Source organism: Lagenorhynchus albirostris, chromosome 12 (genome assembly GCF_949774975.1).
Source record: "Lagenorhynchus albirostris chromosome 12, mLagAlb1.1, whole genome shotgun sequence".
NCBI classification, from domain to species: Eukaryota; Metazoa; Chordata; class Mammalia; order Artiodactyla; family Delphinidae; genus Lagenorhynchus; species Lagenorhynchus albirostris.
The window spans coordinates 14,513,239-14,538,806 of NC_083106.1; the positions used below are offsets into that span (position 1 = coordinate 14,513,239).

Here is a 25,568-nt window from a genome sequence, read left to right on the forward strand (position 1 = left end):
GAATTAAGAACCCAAAGATCTCTAACGATGTCTACCAATCAAAATCACTTTAGTTTCCTAATGAGATGAAACAGATCTCAACTGTAAAGCAAATCCAAGGAAACTGGCATGCCAGTCTAATGGCCAACTTTGATGTTTTAGTGATAGTGCACCAGAAATGCTTATAGCAGGGTCAGAATGTGGTTTTGCAAGGCAGACATTTAGCCATTCACAAGTCATTTATCTAGCTGATCAAAGAACAAGAAAGTTCAAGGCAGGTATGTACTAAATCTATTACTCACTTCTGGACCAATAAAGTTACACAGCTGCTTATTTTGTCTTCAAAGAAGAAGGAATTAGTCATCAGTAGCCCCAGGTACGACTGGATTACCGAATCACACGCAGATTTTTAGCAGGGACACTGCTGTACGTTAAATTAACTGTCTTAAGATAATAAACTCGCCTTAAGTATTTTGTGAACTACGTGCCAGGGCACTGTGCTTAGGTCTGGCTGTGTCAACCAAAATGGGTTCCACATCAAATCAAGGAGCTTATATCCAGGATAGCATGCTTTAAAACCAGAGTAGCCTAGGAACTGCTGCCTCCATTTTCTTACAAATCAAGCCATATTCTTTTTTAAGTCTTCAAAATCCTAGATATGTAAAACAAATCGTTAAATGCACTCCTCAAAGGACTAAATCATACTTCTAAAGATATAAATAAAATTCTAGCAAAATGGCAACGACGCAAAAGTAAACTTTAACATGTTAAGAATGACCATCAATGAATATTAAACCCCATGCTTGCCCTGTTACCATGTTTCAGGACCTCACCGTTAAAAGATTTCAGGACCTCTAAATTTAACAGAATGGCCAACTCTGGAAGCCACTCTAACAATATCTCAGAGACCAAAGCTTAAAAGGAGAGTAAATTGTTCGTAAGTAACAAACACGCTTTGCAGACTTCGACTTTTCTGGACCAAAGCTTCATAAGCTAAAACCCAATTACTGAAATAAGCACCAAATTCAATCCTAACAGAAACGTCTTACATCACACTCATCTGGTCTGTAAGGAAGCACTTCTACCTCTACACACAGCACCAACAAGCATGTCTACTCCAGTATGCCTTCTCAATTACCACTGGCGGTAAAAAAAAGTATTAGTAATTTCACAACTATCTCCCTGGTTCTCAAGTCCAATCCATTTCAAGTCTTTCAAGGTTAAAATTTATGCTAATACGGGAAGCAGAGGGACAAAGCTATAGGCCAGAGATGTCAAGCACAAGCTTGCAGAAGGATCCAAGCAGTAATTCTCCATCCCTTCCCCGAGCATCTCCAGGACTGTCCTACCTAACACTTCATGTAAACATGGGGCTTGTGACTCAAGCCTCCAGCCCCAATAGGTGGAGAGAAGTTTCCTCGCCTCGGCTGCACATGGTCTGCATAAGTTTGGCTGGAGTAGAGCGCGGAGCCTGGGTGGGAGCGGCAGCGTACTTAGTGCTGCAGGCGGCGGCGGCTGCGGCGGCGGCAGAGCAGCAGGAGGCGGAGGCGGGCGGGGGGAGGGGAGGCGGCTGGGGGGGCGGAGGGGGCTCTTGCCGCCACAGCTCTCTCGCCGCCTCTCCCCCCCGGCGGGAGCCGCTCTCAGCCTCTTTGCACTAGTCGCTCCGCTCTCTCGGTCATGTGACCTTAACGTAACCGGACAGGAAAAGCCCCGCCGCCGCCGCCGCCGCCGCGCCGGAGACACCGACCGCGGCGGCAGCAGCAGCAGCAGCAGCAGCCAGAAGCAGAGGCGGCGGCGGCGGGGAGAGCACGGCCAAGGCTGCCCAGCGGTGCCTCCTCCACACCCCCCGCCGCAGCGACACCGGCGACAGGTAAGCGCGCACCGCCTCCTCCTCCCGGGGCCGGTGCCCACGTGCCGCCCCCGGCCCGGGCTCAGGGAAAGCGAAGGGGGGGGCGGGGGCCACCGGAGCTCGCAAACGGTTCCGGCAGCGACGGTGGCAACAAAGAAGACGAATGACCCCAGTCCCGGGGCTTCAGCTGAAGGCAGGCGGAGGGCCCGGACCACACGGGGACCCGGTTCTGGGAAGCGAGGGCACGGGCGCCCCGCAGGGGCGGGGGCGGCTGCGCCTGGCGCCGGGGCTCTGGCCGCCTGACAAAACCATCCCCCGGAGCCAGGCGGCGGCGAGTCGGCAGCAGCTCCATCCGGGCCTTTGCGCGAGGGGGAGGGGACGGAAGCCGAGAGGGCGGGCGGCGGAGAGGAGGGAGGGAGGGAGAAAGGGGAGGGGGGCGATTCGCGTTCCGTTCCCCGTCGCCGGTCCCTCCCTTCCCGCCGCCACCGCGAAGCGCGTCCCGAGCGGCGGCGGCCGGTGAGCGTCCCGCGCTGGAGCCCCAAGAGGCCGGCCCGTCAGGTGCGTAATCCTTCCGTAATCGCCTCGCCGCCGCCTCCTGCTGCTACCGCCGCTGCTTCTTCGGCGGCAAGGCTGCAAGCTGCGGAAGTGGGTTTGGGGGAGGGGAGCGGAGAGGGAGGGGGAGGGGAGGGATCCGGTCCGACCGGAGCAGGCCCGGCCTCTCTGGCGCTTCTCCCAGCTGCAGCGGCTCCTACAGCTGCTGCCGCTACTGCTGCGGCTCCGCCTCCCCGCTCGCGGGCGGGGGCGCGCACGCGCGCTTCCGGCCTCCTCGGGTCTCGCGCTGTCTCCCGCTCTCGCGCGCGCTCTTCCCCTCGCCCTGTCTGGCCACCCCCCCCGCCCCCGGCGCCGGAGCTGTTGCGCCGGCCGGGGCGTTGCGCACGGCGTAGGCGTCGGCATTGTGTTAAACTCCGCGGGACTTGGGCGAGCGCGCGCGCGCACGCGGGACTGAGGAAAGCGGAGAGCGTGCGGCGCGGCCCAAGTGCGTCGCTCCTCCTCTCCCCTCAGCACCTCGGGGATGGGGGCGGGGCCGGGGTGTGCGGCGCCTGGCCCCGCCCCCGGCCTCGGCGGCCGCCGTTGGCGGGGCGAGGCTGGCGGGACTAGGCTGAGTAGGTGGCCGTTGAGCCGCTTTCTGGCAGGGGGTGGGGGGAAACGCTGGCCCCCGCCCGTGCCGCGGGGGTGGGCGCGCTGAGCGGCGGCTTCCAGCTTCCGCTCCACGGGCGATCTACGCCTCCGGTAAGGCCGAGGCTAGCCCAGAGCTGCGCTGTGGTTGCTGGCTGCTTGGCCTTGAGGCCGGCCTCCGAGCCGCGCTCCCGGCCGATGCGGCCTTCACACCCGTGTAGGGCTCCGCGGAGGGGAGGTTGGGGCGCGGAGGCTGCTTCCTGGGTCCAGAGTCGTTTCCTCGGTGTAGCGAAACCCCCAAACCATTCATTTTTAAACAAGGCTGCAAAGAGACATGGTGATGCAAAAGGTGCTTAGGAAGCGAGGTTTTTGTTCCTTTTAGCTGGTAGTGAATTAAGACGGCAGTAAAGAAAGGGGTAGCAGAGCGGGCAAGAAAGTGGTTGGGCAGAGTGAAAATGTAGTTATTGCTACGCTATTTACTGCGAGAACTTCAACTGCTGAACTCCTAATTATGCCGTAGGGAAATAACCCAGGCTCGTTGCCCCGCCCCCAGTTTGCGGTGTTCCTTAGCTCTTCATCATACAATGGGCCCCCTTGGCGTGTGAGTCTCAGGTCTATTCATTTTCATAGGTTATTGTTTTAGTAAAATAAAGCATTAAAAAGATTGGAATCACGGGCTCAAGCAGAATTCCAAGGTGCTCTGGGTTTCCTTCAACCCAGTCCTTCCTAGGACCGACCCTCTATGTTGACCCCTAATGGGTCACTGGAGCAGGGTATAAATATCACGAGCATTTTAGTCTGAGGGGCCTGAGATTTTATTAGGAAATCAGAACTAAGACATTTTAAACCCTAATTTCTCTGATTTATTACAAGCCAAAATTAATTGTTAAAGGAAATTTTTATTTTGCATTCTAAGTGATCTTGGTATGTGTCTAGGGCATTTTCAAACTGTTAAAAGTAATTTTGAAGAAGGAAGTTTACGACTAATAATACATTCCTGTAAACTGGGCGTTTCTCACTTCATTATTGTGTGGTTTGTATAAGTTTATTTTCTAGCCAAAGACTTGACCTGTGTTGAAACCATCACCAGATCTCAAAGTACAAGAAGTGGCATACCAATGGTATCGGTGCCACAGATAGTCAACAGTGGAGGAACCCTGTTACGGGATGGCAGATAAACCACCCCTAAAGCTTTGCTGTACAGTCCAGCTGCTTACTTGCCAGTTTCAAAGCTTCTCTTCAGAGAGGACGTAAATACCCGGTGCTCCGCCAACTCTTCCAGTGGAATACACCAGCAGCAGAGAATAAACACTAGACGTATTAGGTCATAGAATAAAAGCTATGACAGTTTCTTTCTTATCTTAATGGTTAATATGAACTTTGCACTGTCCTCCAAAATCTGCACTTTTGTGATATAAAAATTTTATTAAATTATATAAAATTGCATTTACCCCAGTTCCTCCAAGAAGATACATGTCCCTGTGTAAGGGGATATGCTTTTTCCCCGGCTTGAGAATCACCAACATAGAGGTGGGAAGTGAAGGAGATGCCTAAGGCTGACCTGTGGCGTTGGCTTGGGGTCCGCTGCTTTGGAGTTGGGAGACTCTCCTACCATTTCTTACCTGTGGCTTGTGGCTTCATCCCTAGACCCACTCACCTTTCTGTGAAGTAACTTTTGAGACCGGGCACGTAGTGTAGCGCCAGGCCATCACAGTAAGGGAGGAACTGCTGGTCAGCCGAGACTTTACCATAAATTTTAAAGTCCACCTGACAACAGGGCATTGGTCACTTTTCCTACTTCCTTATGATCTTTGGGTCGCAAAGCATGACCCTGAAAACCAAAAAGGGAATTGAGAGTTTTTTTTCCCCTGAAGAAAAAGAAATTTAACATTCTAAGCATTAGGTCAAGAATACTTCTTAACCTTTTTTATGCTCAAGTAGGTTGTAATTTTTATTAACAAACTTAAATCATTAAATATTTCTTTGAATCCATAGTAAATACGGTTGTGTTTTACAGTGCTGATATGCCCTTGATGCAGTCAGTAGCCACAGAAAGAACACTTATAAGGAGTTGGCTGGCCAAGACGGTGAAGACTTTAGGCAAGTTTGAGGCTGGTATTTATGCTCAAATGCAGAATCCCCAGCTCACACGCATTGAGGTTTGCATCATGTGACATTCTCACATCAAGAAAGCTCCGTATGCAAAGATAGGAATTTGTAAAACACTTTACTATATCTGGTTAAGTACTTATCAAACAAATCTTTTACTTTACAAGAGGCTTTCGCGTACAGTTTCTTTAAATATTGTGCACCCCTAAGTTCTGCATGAAGCAAGGGTGAACTTCAAAATAATGTGAGGACAATTTCAGAGCGTACACATGTTCTTCTATGCCCCGCCTAGTCATTTAGATTCTCCATGTCCCCAGAGTGATTCTGAACAGGGATTGTCTAAGTGTGGTCTACGGTCCCTTGTGAATCCCCAGGACCCTTTCAGGGTTCCATAAGGTCAAAGTTATTTTCCTAATGATACTAAGATGTTACTGGCCTTTTTCACTGTTGACCAAATGTGTCAATATCGGGGAGATCTGCATAACTCAATGAACTGACATTTTCCAAATAACCAATAGGCAGTGTTAAAAGTCATGAATGGGTAAACGATCCATTCAAAGTGTAAGAGACAGCAATGAATTTTACTGTAATTGAGCAGGTAAATTTCATTCATTGATGTATAAAACTTTTAGATCGCACAGCTAACCTTTAAGAAACTACCACTTGTCAAGTTTTGGTGTAATATCAAAGAAGAATATCCACAATTACCTGAAAAGTCTACTTAAATGCTTTCTGTTTTTTTTTTTTAACTGCGTATGTGGGTGAGACTAGATTTTCTTTAATACTCAACCAAAACAGACATCACAGCAGAGTAAATGGAGAAGCAGGGTGAATGCAGAATCCAGTTGTCTTCTATCAAAGAGATTTGTAAAAATATAAAAAGATGCCACTTCACTATTTTTTTGTTATTTTGGAAGATATAATTTTTTCTCACAAAAATGTGTTATTTATATTAACATGCAACGGGCTTGTTATTGCTATGTCTAATTGAACTAATAAATGTTTTTAAATTTCTCAGTTTTAATTTCTAATATAAATATCAATAGTTATATTCCATATAAACAAAAGCTCTTGATATCATCAGTAATTGTAAAGAGTGTGAAGGGGTCCTAATACCAAAAAGTTTGAGAACCCTGAAATAAAATATTGAAGTGAATTAGTCAGTTAAGTCTCTGAGTTAAAATATATTTGGAGCTCCTCTCTGGCATACATGGAGCTGCACCTATAGGTGATTATGTTTTCTTCAGATTCATTTTACTAATCAATCATACAACATATGAAAAAGGAAGGCAATCTCTACTTTGGAGGGTTATTAGAAGCAAATTAGATTAGGTTTTAAATTTTGCTGTGTGGTCACATCCACATCTAAGTTTCCTTAAAGTTGGTTGTAGCATAATACCTTTCAAATTATCACTTAAATATCAACTCTTTTTAGCCATAAATCTCTGACCTGCTTCTCCTTGACATCTGAACTATCCCTGAACTCCCTCCTTCTGACTTCAACTTATACTCAGAAATTAAAAACTAATTTTAATGTTAACTTAAGCAAAATACAATTAAAAAGAAATCTTTTACAAATGCAATGCTTTCCAAAGTCAGAATAAGTGCCAGTGGTAAGTGTATGTCCCTCCTTTTCCTAATTACTATGGGGAGGATTGACTAAAGAAATGTTAAGAAAAATATGTCAACCTATCATCACAACTAACGACATTTCCTAGCCTCGAAATACGGTTTTAAAATATATTAAAATTCAAACAACCAGCCTCATTCAAGTTTACTTTATAGGCCCTCAAATATTAATTATTAATAATACTAATTGAAAAAGCAGTTTTTTCCTCCTGGTAAGTGGTCTAAACTACTACTTGAAAGAATCAATCTTACTTGTGGGTAGTGCTTTTTCTATTACTGAGGTGTCCTGTGCATTACAATATTCATTTATGTTTCACTTAAATAAAATCAAGGACTCCAGAGGACCCTTTTAGTGCCCTTGAAATGGGTAATCTAAGTGGTATTTAGTATCTTAGAAGGGCTATTATCTTTAAAAAGTGAATCATCAATTCCCAAAAGCTGTTTTGGTCTCCTGTTCTTATACCAAAAATGAAGGAGGAACTTGGGTTGTCAAAATATAATGTGATTACATACGTCCCATTCAGCTGTTCCTCCAGAAGATGAGTCATTTACTTAAGGATCAGCCCACCGTGTGCTGTGTGATGGCAGCTGACAGCACTCGACATCTAGGTAGTAGCCCATTTTCAGAGTGATACAGTGGTGAAGGCAAAACCCAAAGCATTAAATAATATAAATGATTGTTTGTATTTGGCTTTGGAAAGTGTTTTTAATTTATTTCAACATGTTACGTCTTACAGTCTCTGAATTTGCTTAAGAAAAAAGCCACTTTGTACACCTGTACGTACATAAGAAGGCATTCTGTGCAATCTCACTTTTAACAATTGACTCCCCTCTTTATCTCTACTTGTCTTCAGTTCCTCTCTGCTCACTATTCTGATTTAGGAAAGACAAATGATTTTTTTTTTAACGTTCCATTTATAGTGTTGAATGGGTGGGGGCTTTATATAGGTCTTCAGTTTTATGTCAGGTTGTTGGCCCTCTGTGACTACGACTGGTAAGAACTTTTAGGAATGACCTGCAGAGCAAGGTAGTGTCGTGGAAGGAGTGTGAAATTTACACCCAGAAGACCAGGGTTCAGTGGACTCCTGTTAGTTTTAACCTCTTTGAACTATCATGTAATGATTTAAGGATGTGACTTCTAGAGTCAGACACACCTGGCTTCTCCAAAGACTCTCTGACATAAATTACAGACAAGACTTCGGAGTTCCAGACCAACATTACTGACCGACAAGTACCCTACATCCCTACCTGGCATGTCTCAAAAGCATCTCAATCCCAACGTGTCTGGACCTAACCTCATGATCTTCCCCCACAAAACTGGGTTTTTGCCTGTGCTCCCACCACTGGGGGGAGCCCCATGCTCTATCCAGTTACACAAGTTAGAAATCTGGGGATTACCTAGGACACCTGAATCTCCCCCACCCTCCTCCATTGAATCCACCAACAACCAGTTCTGCTGATTTTTTTATCTTCTGTTTTTCAAATTCTGTCATTCTTCATCGCCACCACCCGATCTGTCATCTCTCTTCTAAACCACTGGAAGACCTCCCCTCTCAACCACTTCTAACAGGCCTCCCCTTGCCCACCTCTTTGCCACCATCCCCTGTTTGGTTGGCCCTTCAGCTGCAGCCATCTGATCATGTAGATCAGCTCAGAATGATATTTATATCGTACACATCTGGTCATGTCACCTTTCTTCAAATCCCCTTTGGGAGCTCCTCACTGCTCTTAAGATATGGACCAGAATCCTTAACAAAACCCGAGTCTTCAGCTTCACCTGCCTCATTCGTCTCTGGCTCTTTGCCCTTCAGCCACATTGACCTTTTAGTTCCTCAGTTGCATCTTGTTCCCTCCTGTCTTAAGGCCTTTGCAAATGCTGATCCCTCTGCCTGGAATACTCTACCTTTGCCCAGTTAACTCTTCTCGTTCTTTAAATATCTCCTTAACTTGTATTTCTTCACAAACACCTTCCCTGACCCACAATCCCCAAATTAGACCCTAGTTTTATGCCTCATAGTTCCTTATATTTTTCTTTGATAGTTCTTATCAGAGTTGGCTATTAGAAATCTGTGCACTTACTTGATTATACCCTTGAACTCTGTGTATTCTTCATACTTGTATCCACTGCCCCTGGCACCTTAGGAAGCTCTCATCATGTGCGTGACCACTTCCCAGATCTGCTTCTTAAGAGCTGGCTCTGCATGTGGGCAAGTTACTTAACTTCCCTAAGTCTAAATTTCTTCTGGAAAAAGGCTAATTAATCCTTGACACATAAGTGGTCATTTATTATTAATGTGGTTATTATTATAATTAATAAGGAAACAAATAGTACAAGACAATATACCATGGTATTGACCAGGATTAAATGATGTGTGTGAAGGGTTATTACAAACTATAAAGCACTATTAAGAACATAATTATTAGCATGAAGAAACACGAGGTGACATTTTAAAATTGAAAAATTGTTCCAAAATATAGCACACATTAAATTGATGAGAATTTTGGAGTTAATCTAGGAAAAACAGAAACTGAACTTTTACCCCCAAATCACCCAACTAGTCAGGGGCCAACCAATGATTGGAACTCAACACTCTTCTCCTCTCTAAACATGTAGTTTTTAATTTATTTAACAAATATTGAACCTCAGACAGTATGCTTAGGCACATGGGATAAAGTAATAGATGATAAGTAGCACTCAATGCTGGCTTTCCAGAAGCATCAGGCAGGTTCGCAGAGGCTCTGGAGGTAAGAAGACCCTCCAGTCTTGAAGGTCAGGGAAATTTTGCAAAGGACAAGTAGAGCTGGGGGGGAGGGGCAGGCGGTCAGTGGTGGTCCCTCTGCAAGTGGCACATTCAAAGGTCCTGCACAGAAGTTCCAAGGCCCAGTTCAAACAGGCCCCGTCTCCTGACCATGTGAGCAGAAATCAGGTTGCTGAGCTGCTCAGCTTTGAGAGGGAGGCCCCTGAGCAGTGAGTGTTATGTTCTGTTAGGAGCCCAAGAATGGCCTGGGCATTCAGGACATTTTCTGGGCAAAGAAAACTGCAGTTTATCTGTTCACCCAGAATTTCCCAAGTGAGTGAAATACATCATTCTGTCTTCGTTATCGTCAACATACTCAGATAAAACTGGATTTGTGATCATACCTGGACTTCAGAACAATGGGACACTTGTTGATCACTTGGTAAAGACCACCGAACAGACAGTCTTGTATCAAGGAAACAATTAGGCACAACTTAATGTCATAAAGTAAAACTTTATGTTGTAATTTTTTTTGCATTAGAAAAAAATTTTTTTCCATATGTTGAATGTAGTGCCACTGTACTTCCTCTAGAAGTATATTCTGAAGTTATGTCCTGTCTACCTTTTTATGTTGAAAAGCCCTCCATTCCTAGCAGGTATGTAAATATTTTATGTCTTTTCTTTCAAAATAAAGAGGGAGCACACTCTGTTGGACCCCCAGTTTCAAGGTTGCTTGGTTTGTTTTTAGTAGGTCTTGGCAGCCCAGAAGTCTGGAAACCAATAGTTTAGATTAGCACTAGAGCATGGAATGCAGAGTGAGCAGCGGTGAGGTCACCTGTAAGCCATGTTGAGGAATCTGGGATTGATCCTGAAGGTGGTGGGGAAACAAGAGGAGGACTTTCAGCAGGATGGTAACATCAGATTTGCCCTTGAAAAGATGGTTCTAGCTGTTTCATACGGATAGGTTGGAGAGGCTAGAGCTGGAAACGGGGAGATGAGTAGGGAGGTAGAGTTAAGGCGTGGGGTGGGATAAAGAGTTTAAATTGGTGGCACGTGGGTGGCATATGGGGAGTGAGAGGTAGAGGGCTGAAAGGGGAGTCGGGGTTCCTGTCTTGGTCGAGGGGTAGATGATGGAGCCATGCGCTGAGCTGGGGATACAGATGGAACAGGTTTGTGTCTATCGCTTTTATTGTCCCTTTGGGATCTGAGTTGTTTTGCCTAGACTGAATTTAAGGTTCCTTTGGGGCAGCCAAGTGGGAGTGGACCAGATCACCACAGAGAGTCTTCAGAGTGAGAAGTGGGCTGTGGACCAAAAGCAGAGGATCAAAAGAGGAATCTTGATGGGGATTAAAATAGAATAGCCAGAGGTGAGATGAAAACCAAAGTGCGGTGGCCTGGAAGCAGGGCCCGAGTATTTATGGAGCAGGAAGAAGGGTATTAAATGCGGCAGAGAGGTTGAATAAACTACTCTTCCATTGCGCTGGGGAGCAAGAGGCCATCAGTGACTTTGGTGGGCAGTGCAGGGCCATTTCAGTGCTCGCGGGCAGCAGCAATATGGTTGGGTGAGCAGTTGATGGCGGTGGGAAGAGCAGATGTCCATTTCCTCAAGGCGGGGTAGCCTGGAGCAGAGCCAACCCGTGAAGATGCTGCATCCTCAGCCTACGCAGCTCTGTGCAAGTAAAGCCTCATGGAAATGATTATGAAGGGGGCCGTGTAAAGGGAAGAAGATTGGTGAAAGGGCGGTACTGTCAGCTGGATGGGGGTGGGGCAGGAGCTCCCTGAGATGCTCCAAGCCCGGTACCCTCTCCTCCCTCTACCCTCTTACCCCGTTTTCTCAGGTTCATTTATATATGTGAGAATCTAGGGGGGTGTTTTTCTTTTTCCCACTGAGAAAGGCTTTTTGGTCTCTAGAGTAAAGAAGACTTTTAAAAATTGATCTGTATGGGATTTTCCCCCCATGTGAAATATGAACATATGACACATTTTCTTTGTTTCTCCTTTCATTTGGTTTTTCCACTTTTCAGAGACTCCGGACATGTGTTCTGCCTCCTGTATTTGAAAGACACATTCAGTTCATTTCCTATTCTAGATGCCCCTAAATTGAGATCCTAAAATAACTAGTAGACCCTCTTTAAAAATAAACGTTTTGCAGTTTTATCATAGTTTTATTCTTATGATCTGAGTAAGATACTTACGTTAGTCCGTTTTGGAACAAGGGGAGAGCCATACATTTTGCTAAATCGAAGAGATGATATATAGCCATTCATGTAAAAATCCCAAACCTCAAAATCGTCCTATAAGATGTTGATAAATTTGATGAAAATTTTATATGTCAAAAATCTCTCTAAAACAAAAGAGAGAAAAATATTAGCAACATATGTGACAAAGGGCTCGTTTTCTTTATATACAAAGGGTTTTACAGATAAGAAAAAAGAACAAATAACCTGATAGAAAATGGGCAAAGCTCATGAAGAGAAGCAAGAGGACATAAAAATATACTTCAGCTCATCATTAAATCCATAGAAGGTAAAAAGCGATATTGGCAAAGATTCTTTAAAAAGTGATAATACCCAGTGTTGGCCAGAGTGTGGGGAAATGGGTGGGGTGGATGGACACTATTGTGTGTCCATAATATTTGAATCTCTTATAACAAGTATATACACTTTAAAGTAGACATTAAGAATCCCCTATTAATTTTAAACAGACATACTTGTATGTAGTGTGTTCCAAAAAATCAAATGAACCCCAGTTTAAACCCTACTTCTTGTTCTTAGGTATTCTATAATCTTGGGCAAGCTACCTGACTTCCCTAAGCCTGATTCCTCATTTGTAAAATGTGGTTAGCAAAACCTCAAATAGCTCAAGTCGGTGTGAAAGTAAATGAATGACATATAGGTATTATGCTTTTTGTAGAGAAAGGCAAGTTAGTAAGATGGGAAAGGAAGTGTTCTGGCGCTTTTCAGAGAACAGCCTTGAAGGCAAGTTTCTGAAGTTATATCCGGGTGGAGGTCAGATGAGAGCGATGTTTCTTAGTCATCCCGGTTACTTTGCCACCTGGCAATGTCCCTGTCTCTCCTTCCTGATCTTCATGCTTTCGCCTTCTCTGACATACGCAGAAAACACTGGGGAACTAAGTTCCCGATCCACGCCACTGATGTTCACCTGCAAGCAAGACTACAGTCCAGGTCTCTTCACACTCAAACTCCTGCAAACAGGGATGGCTCTCCTGCCCCTCATGCTTGGATATATAGCTCTTGGTAGAAAACACGGTACTTGACATTCTGGAGTCTTGCTCTGTGACCAGATCAGTCTCTTAAAGAATCATTCCACTTTGTTCGTTTACTTTAGGGCACACTTGTCAATTTCTGTATCTGCCAGCTCATCCCCAGAACCTAACCCTAACCCTAGAACAGGAGGGTGAGGCGTTGAGCACCAGCTGAGTAAGAATCGATGTGTTTCTGTTTCTATATTTGTTTTTAAGCTTACTGGTAATGCTCTCTCCACAGTCGCTTCCCTGATTCTGAAGTTAAGCATCGTGGTTATCCATTTTTAATCTAATTAATTAATGTGTGGTGGGCCTTCCTTTTTTAGCTTTTTATTTTGAGATAACTGTAGATTTACAAGAAATAATACAGAAAGATCTCATGTACCCTTTACCCAGTTTCCTCTAATGGAAACATCTTGCAAAATTCTGCGCCATCACAACCAGGGTATTGACATTGACACCGTTGAGCTGCAGAACATTTCTGTCACCACAGGGCTCCCTCCTGTTGCCCTTCTATACAGCCAAGCATCATTGCCCTCCTCTCCCCTCGCCCCTCCACCACTAATCTGTTCTCTATTTCCGTAATTTTCAAGAATGTTATGTAAATGGAATCATACAGTATGTAACCTTTGGGGACATAATTCACCCAGGTTGTTGCCTGTTGCTGTAGTTCATTTCGTCTTAAGGCTGAGTAGTTTCCTGTGGTTTGGGCATACTACATTGTTTTAACTGTTCAGACATCGAAGGGCATCTGGGTCGCTTCTGGTTTTTAACTGAGGAGTAAAGCTGCTGTGGATATACAGGTGCAGATTTTTGTGTGAACCTAAGTTTTCATTTCTCTGGGATAAACGTCCATGTGTGCAATTGCTGGGTAGTATGGTAGTTAAATATTTAATTTTTAAAGAAACTGCTTACTTTTCCAGAGCGGCTGCACCGTTTCACCTTCCCACCAGCAATGGCATGAGCAGTCCATTTCTCCGCATCCTTGCCAGCACTTGATTATTGTTCTTTTATATTTGGCCACCCTGCTAGGCATGTGGTGAATCTCACTGTGGTTTTAATCTGCTTTTCCCTAATCCCTATTGAACTGTCTTTTCATGTGTTTGTTTGCCATCTGCATATCCTCACTTCAGGTATTTTGCCCATTAGGTTTCTAATCCGATTGTTTTTGTACTGTTGACTTTTGAGAATTCTTTATATATTCTAGATACTAGTCCTTTATCACATTCTTTTCTCCTACTTTTTAGCTTGTCTTTTCATCCTCTTACCAGGGTCTTCCTCAGAACAAAAGTTTTTAATTTTTATGAAGTACAGTTTATCAGTTTCTCCTTTTATGGTTTGTACTTTGGGTGAATCCTAGATTCTCTAAGATTTTATCCCATTTTTTTCCCAAAAAATTATAGTTCTGGTGTTCTACATTTAAGTCTGTGATGCATTTTGAGTTAATTTTTATGTAAGATATGAGACTTAGAGATCAAAGTTCTTTTTCTTTTCTTTTTTCCTTTTCCTTTTTTTTTTTTGTCTATGGAAGTCCAGTTGATCCAGCACCATTTGTTGAAAACTGTTTTTCTCCACTGAATTATTTTTGTGCCTTTGTCAAAAATCTACTGTACATAATTATGTGGGTTTCTCTATTCTGTTCCATTGATCTGTGTGTTTATCCCTCCGTCAGTACCATACAGCCTTGAATACTGTAGCTATATAATACATCTCGAAATTGGATAGACTGATTCCTCCCGCTTTATTACTCTTTTTAAGAACTGTTTTAGCTATGCTAGTTTCTTTGCCTTTGCATAAACATTTTAGAATATTCTCGTCTGTATCTACAAAGAAAATCTTGCTGGGATTTTGAAAAGAATTATATCAAACCCATATATCAGTTTAGAAAAAATTGTATTATGTGTTCCTAAACATAAATACAGTATGTCTCTTCATTTATTTAGATCTTCTTTGATTTCTTTCACCAGCATTTCGTAGTTTTCAGTATACAAGTCCTATACGTGTTTTGTTAGATTTACATCTATGTATTTCATTTTTTGTATGATTATAAATGATATATTTCTAATTTCAGTGTCCACGTGTTCAGTGTTAGTATATAGAATTACGATTGGGTTTGTTTGTTTGTTTTTGGCTGCATTGGGTCTTTGCCGCTGCGCGGCATGTGGGATCTTCCCGGACCAGGGGTCGAACCTGTGTCCCCTGCGTTGGCAGGTGGAGTCTTAACCACTGCACCACCATGGAAGCCCTACAATTGGTTTTTATATGTTTATCTTGTATCCTGTGGCATGGCCAAAGTCATTTAATAATTCCAGGAGGTTTTGTAGATACCTTGGGATTTTCTGTGTATATAAAAGTCATGTCATCCGCAAATAGGGACAGTTTTATTTCTTCCTTTCCTGTCAGTATGCCTTTTATTTCCTTTCTTGCTTTATTGCTCTAACTAGAATATCCAGTACTATATTGAATAGTGAGAATGGACATCCTTGCGTTGTTCTCAGTCTTAAGGAGAAAGCATTCGCTCTTTCTCCCCATTAAGTACACTGTTGAGTATAATGTTGATATTTGTGTGCTGGGCTTTTATAAATGCTGTTTGCCTGTGGGAAGGAACACATCAGGATTTGATACACCGGCTCCCCCAGAGGCAGTTCCCCTACTACAAATAGATTGAGGCCATGTGGTTTGCTGAAGTATGAGGAATTAAAGAGGTTAGAACCTTGGAGTCAGAACATTCAGATTTAAGTTTTGACTCCCCCCACCTTCTGGCCAGATGGGCCAGGCTAACTACTTGCACCTCTCGAAGCCCATTTCCTCCGCCACAAAAGATGGAGAAGAGGAGCAGTCCTGAGCCCTCACCCTTGAGGAGTAACCATGTGGGGTTATTATAGCCCTGCCGGCTGCAGCCCTGTCCACGGCAGGAGCTGGAGGATTGTCCAGACTTGGTGAGATCTTGGCCCTACCCTGCTGTGGCCACACCCCAGCACCTTAATTTACTTCTCTCTCTGGAAGGTTGGACAACTTCTGATGGATCATTAGAATTTGCGTTTGGAATCTTAAACTCAAAGACAAAAGATCCAGGAACGTTTGCTGTCTGGCGGGCTGACGGCTCAGGCCCATTTCCTGGTTCCTCCACTTAACCATCTGTATAAACTTGGGCAAAGCACGCAGTCCCCGAATTCACCATAAACTTCATCATCTGTAAAATGGGAGTAACAACAGAACTACTTCACAGGGCCGTTGTGAAGACTGAGTGAATTTATGTAACGTTTCTAGCAGTGCCTGACATATTAGCCGTGACCATTACTGTTGGTGACTATAAAGACACTACTTATTTGTGAATCATCTTTCTTAAAACAAAATTGTTTGCTTTGCAGATTTTTTAAAAAATGGATTTGGCCAACCATGGACTTATTCTTCTGCAACAGTTAAACGCTCAGCGAGAGTTTGGTTTCCTGTGTGACTGCACGGTTGCCATCGGCGATGTGTACTTCAAGGCACACAAATCAGTTCTTGCTTCATTCTCCAATTACTTTAAGATGTTGTTTGTCCATCAGACCAGGTAACTAACGTGGTTGATAATAATCTAATGACTGTAGACTCTGAACTTCCGTGGCCCTCTTTCCCGTGAACATGCGCTTCGCCCTCATCACCACCGGGGGTCTCGCCGCCTCTCCCCAGGTTCCAGTCCCTCATCACCTCGCTTGCCCCGAGCAGCCCCTCCACCTCCGGGTAGCCACGCTGGGGGTCACCTACACAGTCAGGAGCGGCAGGGTCGGGTCCACTACGAAGGCAGCTTCCTCTCACTCCTCCGGCCCCGTCCCGGCTGTCCCCCAGGCTTTGAGTATTTATCCTTGTCTCCTAATGAGAAGCTTGGCGGCCTGAATTCCCACAATTTCCTTCTTTTCTCTCTTAAAATGTCTCAGTCTCCTTATCTTTGCACAGTTTTTTTCTTCCCATCTCTCTGTCTTGGGGAAAAGGGCCCCTGGTTGTCTAAGGAAAACAATCTTCCTCCTGCCCTTATGCTCCCAGATCCTACCCTGTAGTTTTCATTCTGTACTTTCCATTTTATACTTGTGCCCCCATTGCCATCCCCAAGCCTGTGAAGGCTCAGCCCTTCCATGACACGGCTGTCTACCTGCGAGATGGTGCTGCTTTTCCTTTGTTTCACTGTGAAAGTTCTACAAAGGATGACCGATGGCCTCGCTTCCGCTCTCCTCATCCCACACTCTTCCTCTCCGTTGGCACTGTGGTTTCCACCCATCGCTCCACTGGCATCATTTTTCCAAGGTCTCCTCTTCATCAGAATCACTGCCTCTTCCCAGTCTCTGTCGTCCCTGACCTCTGCAGCCTTTGCGACTGTTTTCTTCCTTCTGAAGGGCTGTCACCTGCATTTTGATGACTCTGAATCCCCCTTGTTTTTCTGCCTTCTCTACAGGCGCCTCCTGCACTTTTGGTGAGTGGGGTCTCCACGCTGCTTTCTCTCTGCCTCTCCTGATGGGCGCTCATCTTTTCCTGGGTCTTGCCTCTGCTGGAAACCCGTTGACAGCTCTGGGCTTGATCTTTCTCTGTCTCCAGAACTCTATTTCCCAAGGCCACAGGCTGCCTGCTGGACATCTAGAATTGAATATCCTCTTTTATCTCATTTTGCATGCCTAAAACTGAATTAAGTCTTCCCTGAAGTCCCTCTGACTTCCCTATTTTTTTTATCTTCAAGTAAACCATACTAAAAATCTCTCTAAAATCGTATCCTGTCGGTGCCCAAATCATGTTTTCTTCATAATTACCTCTCACATTAGTTCTTTCCTTCCCTTCTCACTTCCATTTCCTAATCATTTTCCACGTTACTGTCAGATTAATATTCCTAAGCATTGCTTTGATTGGAGTGTGCCTTTGATCCGAAACCTACCAGATTGTGTTACTCCTTTGATTGGAAACCAAGAGGACACCCATCACACATCAAATTAGCACACAGATTCCTCATTCTGTCTTTCAAGGCCCTGCAGGCATGAAGCCTGACCTCCTTCCAGCCTGTCTCCCGACCGCACGCCCACCTGGACCACGCTTTGCTGGCCTTCTGCCCACTCCCTGAGTTCTAGTTTACACATCACCTCTTCCGTGACCTCCGCCCCCGCAACAGTCAAGTGAGCCGAAATGATGAAAAACAGTCTCTTCCTCTCTCAATAGCACTTTATTTATGCTGTTTTGTACGAGCAACATATTTTCCCTTTGTTGTTGTTATTTGCATACTTACTTACCACCCCTCCTCATTTGTAAGATGCTTGAGGGCAAAGACTGGGTTTTACAAATGTTTTTGAACATTTGCAGCCAATAGTTCGGGGATTTGTACATAATAGACACTTGATAAATGTCTAGAGGAGCAGAATGGGGGATTAGTAGGATTAATGGCAGGCGGAGCTTGCTTTATCTTGGGACACTAAGGATGCTTCTGTTTCCTTCATTGTCAGAGACATCACAGCTAATAGGCACTGGAAGTCTCTACGCAGTGAATGAAATTGTCTTGCAAAGGGACAGGTTTTCATTTTGAGGCATAAAAGAATATAATGTAATGAGTTTTAAATAGATGCAGGAAACTTAAGTGTAGAACAGTAAGCAAAGACCTTTCTAACAAAGGAATGTGATGTTGGTGCAGAGAGGAGCCAAGTTTCAGCAACAGTGTGTTATTGCCCCAGAGCTGGCGCGTGCCATTTGGGCTGCCTGAGGCCTTGACCACCTCTGGTGAGAGGAGAATACTGCGCGAAGACCACAGCCATGCTTTTAACTGCTGGCTACTGTAGAGATAGACCAAGAATACAGTTTTTTCACACTTAAGAAGAGTGTTTTATGTCTGCAGTTACCACTAGATGTCTCTGTCTTATGGACACTCTCTAAGTGAAAGTTTTAAATCATGTAGCACTGCAGACTTGGAGCTCTCAAAAATAAAACAGAGACAGGCCTTGCTAAGTACAACCTCTGACAACATCTAACGTTATTTTAAAATCTTTACTTTCAAAGTTCTTTAAGCCCAACTTTTACTTGAAGGGTCTAGTGAAGGAAAGATTGAAAATGTAAATGACTGTGAAAGTTTACAGGAAGGGCTTGTAGCTGTGCTAAAACTATATTTTTCCTCCATAAAAGTGTTATGTCAAACAGACATCTGCAAATCAAACCACTTAGGTGTAAGCATATTGTAGAGAGCTGTGTCCTTCCCAGAGCACTTGCAAATGACCAGAGTGGCCCAGAGCAAGCTTGAGCAAATTGACAGGAGGTCTGGCTGACTGGGAGGGAGAGCCGTCAAGGACAGCAATGGCTGGAACGTAACATAAGGAGTTTTTTGGGTTTTTTTTAATTGGTTGCTAACTTTTTTTTTTTTTTTTTTGGCTGCGTTGGGTCTAAGTTGCTGCGCACAGGCTCTCTCCAGTTGCGGTGAGCAGGTGGCCACTCCTCGCTGCAGTGTGCAGGCCTCTCATCGCGGTAGCCTCTCCCTCTGCGGAGCACGGGCTCCAGGCTCACGGGCTCTAGAGCGCACGCTCAGTAGTTGTGGCTCCGGGCCCAGCTGTTCCGCGGCATGCGAGACCCTCCCGGACCAGGGCTTGAACTCGGTCCCCTGCATTGGCAGGTGGACTCCCAACCACTGCGCCACTAGGGAAGCCCTAAGGAGCTTTTAAAATAACTTCTGAAGTGTCTTGAGTGTGTCTATGTGCTTCTGCTTTAAGAAAAGAAAAAAAAGTGAACAAATCAGGATAAATTGGCATCTGGAAACCTCCCAGAGCCCTGGGCACTTGCAGTAAACCCCAGGGACACGCCCTTTCCTCTCCCTGGGGGCTCCTCACTAGCTCTGCGGCCCCTGGAGTCCTTCCTTCTCCCTCTAAGCCTGGCTGAAGTGTGGACGGGGCCTCCCCAGACCCATCCCTTCTTTGCCATCAGAAACTGTATGAAGTTCTTTAAAATTTGAGAGATTTACTGTCCAGTCACCTCCATTCACAGTCGGTAGACAGAGGACAACCTATACAATAACAAATAAGGGGAAATTATAAAACTTACAACAGAGTTTTTCTGGAAAGGGGCCCTGCTTTGTATTTACCTCTCATGGATGCTGAAAAATGTAGCCCTGCTTTGGATTTCTGCCCTTCCCTCTTCTCTGCCCTGGGGGCAGCGGGGCTCACTCTCCCCTCCTCCTGCCCGGAGGAGCATTCCTACCCACAGAACAAAAGGTGCCCTATGGTCTCCTGGGGGTGATTTGCATCTCTGAAGGCCTGTGGCTTTCCGGTTCATTAGGCCTTTGCCTGGCCCTGGAATGATCCCCAGTAGTTAAGTCTTCAATCAGGAGTTGACTGCTTACATTATGAAAGTGTCCTTCAGCACACCTAATCCCTGCAGCTTTATTTTGAATATTGAATTTCCCTAAAACATCTAAATATGTTCTAGTATTCACATAATATTGTTGGTACTTACCTTGTGCTTAAAGGGAGGTCCACCCAATAAAGACACGAATGATCTGTGTGTCTTTTTTAAAAACAGAGTGACATAAACTCTTCCTCTTTCTACCGTCAAAGGGGTGCTGGTTTTTAGGCTTGATCTTTATTCTTTGGCTTCCATACTTTATAGTCAAACATTTTCCACATGATTATTTGTATGCCATCATGTTGAAATATACACACATTGATAGCGATGCAGTAGTTATCCAAATCTATTTTGTCACAAATTGCTATTAAAGTCACTTTCCCCCCTTTTTTTAACAGAATAAAATATTAAATTTAGAAGAGCAGAATATACTATTTTAGCATATTGGAAAATATTTGTTAATAAGATAAATAGCTTAATAGTAATAGTAAATCTAATAGTAATAAGTGGTATAATCAAAAATGATTGTAAATTCTAAAGGAATTCAAGGAAGGTGTCTTTAAAGTTTAAAAATGCACTGTCGGGCTTCCCTGGTGGTGCAGTGGTTACGAATCCGCCTGCCAATGCAGGGGACACGGGTTCGAGCCCTGGTCTGGGAAGATCCCACGTGCTGTGGAGCAACTAAGCCCGTGCACCACAACTACTGAGCCTGCACTCTACAGCGCATGAGCCACAACTACTGAGCCCTCATGCTACAACTCCTGAAGCCCGGGTGCCTAGAGCCCGTGCTCCACAACAAGAGAAGTCACCGCAATGAGAAGCCCACGCACCACAACGAAGAGTTAGCCCCCGCTCGCCGCAACTAGAGAAAAGCCCGTGCACAGCAACAAAGACCCAACACAGCCAAAAATAAATTAATTAAATAAATAAAATTTTTTTAAATGCACTGTCTATAGAATATATTCACTCAGTGTGTGATAGCACACATACCTCATAATATGTAGATATACATCTCACTGATTGATAATGATGCATTAGAGTTTCCCTAAGGGCCCAGGGAGAGTTCTTGGGACCTTTTTATTATTGTTGCTTGAATCAGAATGCTGTTTCTGGGATGATGCAAACACTAAAGTCTAAAAGTTCTAAAATCAATTTTGCCACAACTGCTTTAGCTACCTCAGATAAATCATTTAACTTTGGGGGACCTCAGTTTCCATGTCTGTCAGATGGGAATAGTCAGATCTGCCTCATCTACTCCACAGGGTTGTCTTCATGCTCCGAAGACTCTTGGTGCTTTGGCTTAGGAGTTAGACTCAAATTTAAATCCCAGTTCTGTTGCTTACTAACTCTGATACTGAGCAAGGTATAAATCCCTTTGAACCTTAACTCCTTATCTGTAAAATGAGAATTAATGGCAATTAAATGAGAAAATGCCTATAAATCCCAGCTGCAGGGACTTCCCTGGTGGCGCAGTGGTTAAGAATCCTCCTGCCGATGCAGGGGACACAGGTTCGATCCCAGGTCCGGGAAGATCCCACATGCCGCGGAGCAACTAAGCCCGTGCACCACAACTACTGAGCCTGCGCTCTAGAGCCTGCAAGCCACAACTGTTGAGCCCATGTGCTGCAACTACTGAAGCTCACGCACCTAGAGCCCGTGTTCCGCAACTAGAGAAAGCCCACGCGCAGCAATGAAGACCCAAAGCAGCCAATAAATAATTATTAATTAATTCTTTTAAAGATAACTGGAGAATATTAGAAACAATTTAAAAAAAAATCCCAGCTACAGTTCTAATGATGAGGATGATTACATTTGTTAAGGAACTGAGTTGTCCCAGAGCTGCTTTTCATGCAATCTGGCAATGCTGGGGCAGTGATCTGACTCCATTCGAGCTAGAATGTGGTTTGCCGTTCCTGTTCTTCCCAGCTCTACAGCACCCCATCCTCATGCTGGCAAGAGCAGAGGGTTGCAGAGCGGGGGTAAAATGAGGTTTTCCTTTTTCTCGCTTTTGTTGTCTTGCTCTTAGGCACTAGTCCAGCTCCTCCATGTTATATTGTTTGACTCTTACCTTGAAAGATCTGCTGAGCTCTGGATGGCCCTGGATCAATACAGAGTCCTAGACATTTAGCTAAAAGATCTGCAGGTCAGTGGTTCTTAACCATCTACTGGGTCACAGGCCACTCTCAGATAGAAAGCAATGGATCCTCTCCATAAAACACAAAGTTTTTTATATATGATATAATTTTACGTAGATTACTAGGAGAAAAACTGCTTCAGGAGTCTATGAGTTAAGATACCACATTTGTTTAACATAAATTTTCCTTTCTCGGTCCTTTAAAATATCTTTATTGTATTTCTCTCTGTTCTTAATAGGATTAGAGTTAAATTATATAGGCTCCAGTATTCTAGTTCATGAAATGAACAGTAAGATATACGTGAGATGGTCTTGTTTCTTTTGCCTTTATAAGTACTGGGTTTTTCCCCCAGGCTTTATGTTGTCGTTTGAGTCATGAATTGACGTTCACTCACAGGCTTGTTTTTGGCCTGTTTCTTGCAGTGAGTGTGTCCGTTTGAAACCCACTGACATCCAGCCCGACATCTTCAGCTACCTCCTGCATCTGATGTACACAGGGAAGATGGCCCCTCAGCTGATCGACCCGGTGCGGTTAGAGCAGGGGATCAAGTTTCTCCACGCTTACCCGCTGATCCAGGAGGCCAGCCTGGCCAGTCAAGGAGCCTTTTCTCATCCTGACCAGGTCTTTCCGCTGGCGTCTTCCTTGTATGGCATCCAGATTGCAGATCATCAGTTGCGGCAAGCCACCAAGATTGCTTCAGCGCCGGAGAAACTTGGCCGAGAGCCACGGCCGCAGCCGTCCAGGATGAGCCAGGAGCAGGTGCCTGAGGCCTCCCAGCTCTCCCAGCTGCCCTCGAACCTGACCCAGGTGAATCGGACACACATGACCCCCTCGGACCCGCTGCAGACCTCACTGTCGCCCGACCTCGTCTCCACTCCTGTTCCTCCCCCGGCCCCCGGGGAGGAGACCAATCTGGAAGCCTCTTCCTCGGACGAGCAGCCTGCGCCCCTCACCATAGCCCACGTCAAGCCCAGCATCATGAAGAGGAACGGAAGCTTCCCCAAGTACTACGCCTGCCACCTGTGTGGGCGGCGCTTCACCCTCCGGAGCAGTCTGCGGGAGCACCTCCAGATTCACACGGGGGTCCCCTTCACAGCCAGCCAGCCCGGAGAGAGCCGCGTGCCCCTGTCTCTCTGCAGCAACACGGCGGACCTAGGAAAAGACGCCATGGAGGTGCCTGAAGCAGGGATGATCAGCGACAGCGAGCTGCGGCACATCTCGGACTCGCCCATCATCGACGGGCAGCCGCACTCGGAGACGCCGCCGCCCTCAGACATCGCGGACATTGACAACCTGGAGCAGGCGGACCAGGAGAGGGAGGTCAAGAGGCGCAAGTACGAGTGCACGATCTGCGGTCGCAAGTTCATCCAGAAGAGCCACTGGCGGGAGCACATGTACATACACACCGGGAAGCCTTTCAAATGCAGCACTTGTGACAAGAGCTTCTGCAGGGCCAACCAGGCTGCCCGGCACGTGTGCCTCAACCAGAGCATCGACACGTACACCATGGTGGACAAACAGACTCTGGAACTCTGCACCTTTGAGGAAGGCAGTCAGATGGACAACATGTTGGTACAGACGAACAAACCCTACAAATGCAACCTGTGTGACAAAACGTTCTCAACTCCCAATGAGGTTGTTAAACATTCATGCCAAAACCAGAACTCAGACGTTTTCGCCCTAGACGAGGGGCGGTCCATTCTCCTGGGCAGTGGGGACTCTGAAGTGACGGAGCCCGACCGCCCAGTGTTAGCTTCCATCAAAAAGGAGCAGGAAACAGTGTTGTTAGACTGAATGTTACTTATCTTTTTAAAAAACTGTCATTTTTACAAAGACTATCTTCCTTCCCTTCCCCCAAGTCAGAACTCTTGTTCTCCGTGGCATGATACAAACAGGTCCCTGCCCCTCCCTCCCCCTCCCCCTGCCCCATCCCCAGCCCCCCCTCCTCCGTAAAGGCTTTGTGCATTATAAACCTGGAACATATTTACTTTAATTCAGGGGATATTGGAAAGATAATGGTCAGTAGTACTTATAAGCTCAAATAGACTTCGAGAAGTTTTGGATGATTGGAACTAATGAAGGGTATATAACGAAACAAAACAATTCGAATGCAATTTGGTAAGCTAAAATTATGACTTTCCCTGGGTAATAAGTCTTCCTTCTCAGAAAGACAATGTCTGAAAATACAGCATGCTGCTTAGAGATACAGTGGGGCTCTGTACTATGCAAAATTTAGAGGTGTGGGGAAACTTTAAGTCCAAGAAAACGTTGTTAGTATTTATCCTCCAGAGGTCTTATTTCAGAATGCATCCTTTGAGATTATGTCCAGTTAAGAAAAATTATTAGTTAAGAAATCTACTTGAACAAAACACAAAAGAGAAAAAGTAATAATGTGATGGCAATCTTAATTTTTGGATAAAACATGACAAGCTGTGAGTTTGTGTGTCTGGAAGAGAAAATGTGTGGATACTTGATGTAAACAGGTGAATTAATGCAAATGCCTTATCTAATTGCTGGCTTCTTTCAAAGTTGAACAACAAGAAAATACTGTGTTTTAGTTTCTGACAAATGTGTCAGTTGTTTTAAAAATCACATTTGAAAGTACTGTTCTATAGATTGTCTTTCTGAATAGAAAGCAACATGCCATTCTAGCAGTTGCCAGTGGTAAATTTGTTTTTAGCACCAGTCAGCTGCTTTTAAATCAGTGTGTGTATGTGGGGAAAAGGATACAGGAATATGCATCTTACAGGGAAACTTGTGAGCGGATGTAGCAACTTCAATGACTTTAAATGTTACTGCTAATAGTTTACTGGCAACATTCACTGAAGCATCAAAAATGGCAAAGAGAAATCAGGACAAAACACTTAACTGTGCTGTTTGGGAAAAAACTTAATTTTGATGTTTAGTCTCCAGTTTTTTTTTTTTAAACACAAATTTCCTCCATCTGCCTGAAAGCAGTAAAAGTTGTCCATTAATCTTCCTTTAGGCCAGTAACAGAATGGTCTCACAGGATAAAACAGGAGCCAGAAATAAGGACCGAAGGGGAAAGGGAAGAACAGTTAATAACTGTGCTGTACGTATATGTTAAAAACTGAATATCCCGTCATCCTATTTCATGTATAGTTGAGTTCGCAGATTTGTAAGTTTTTATACATACTTTCATTGAATAAACATTTGACTAAATGGGTACATGATTTTATCTATGCATTACTTTGTTTACCCAAAAAGATGCAGGAAGGCCAAGTAGAGAGCATTGCTCCAAGAGTCAATTTCTTGCTGTGTCTCCGCCTCTCTCTATCTGTTGAACTTTGGGCAATTCCCCTACCCTGAGTGGTACTGTCTCTACTTGT

At 44.8% G+C, this 25,568-nt stretch overlaps 1 protein-coding gene across 3 annotated transcripts; it reads left to right on the forward strand.

Annotated features, from left to right (window-relative positions):
* The first annotated feature begins 1,355 nt into the window (after nucleotides 1–1,355).
* ZBTB2 (zinc finger and BTB domain containing 2) lies at nucleotides 1,356–25,407 on the forward strand. 3 transcript variants are annotated; one of them, XM_060167393.1, is made up of 3 exons: nucleotides 1,356–1,381; nucleotides 1,682–1,849; nucleotides 22,641–25,407. In XM_060167393.1, exon 3 carries the CDS (start codon nucleotides 22,705–22,707, stop codon nucleotides 24,010–24,012), a length of 1,308 nt encoding a protein of 435 aa, XP_060023376.1. In that variant the 5' UTR covers nucleotides 1,356–1,381; nucleotides 1,682–1,849; nucleotides 22,641–22,704; the 3' UTR covers nucleotides 24,013–25,407. The 3 variants fall into 3 exon arrangements, with proteins under 3 accessions (XP_060023376.1, XP_060023375.1, XP_060023377.1); XM_060167392.1 differs by lacking the exons at nucleotides 1,356–1,381; nucleotides 1,682–1,849 and adding exons at nucleotides 2,314–2,386; nucleotides 16,117–16,301; XM_060167394.1 differs by lacking the exons at nucleotides 1,356–1,381; nucleotides 1,682–1,849 and adding an exon at nucleotides 22,114–22,226.
* Nucleotides 25,408–25,568: the final 161 nt, after the last annotated feature.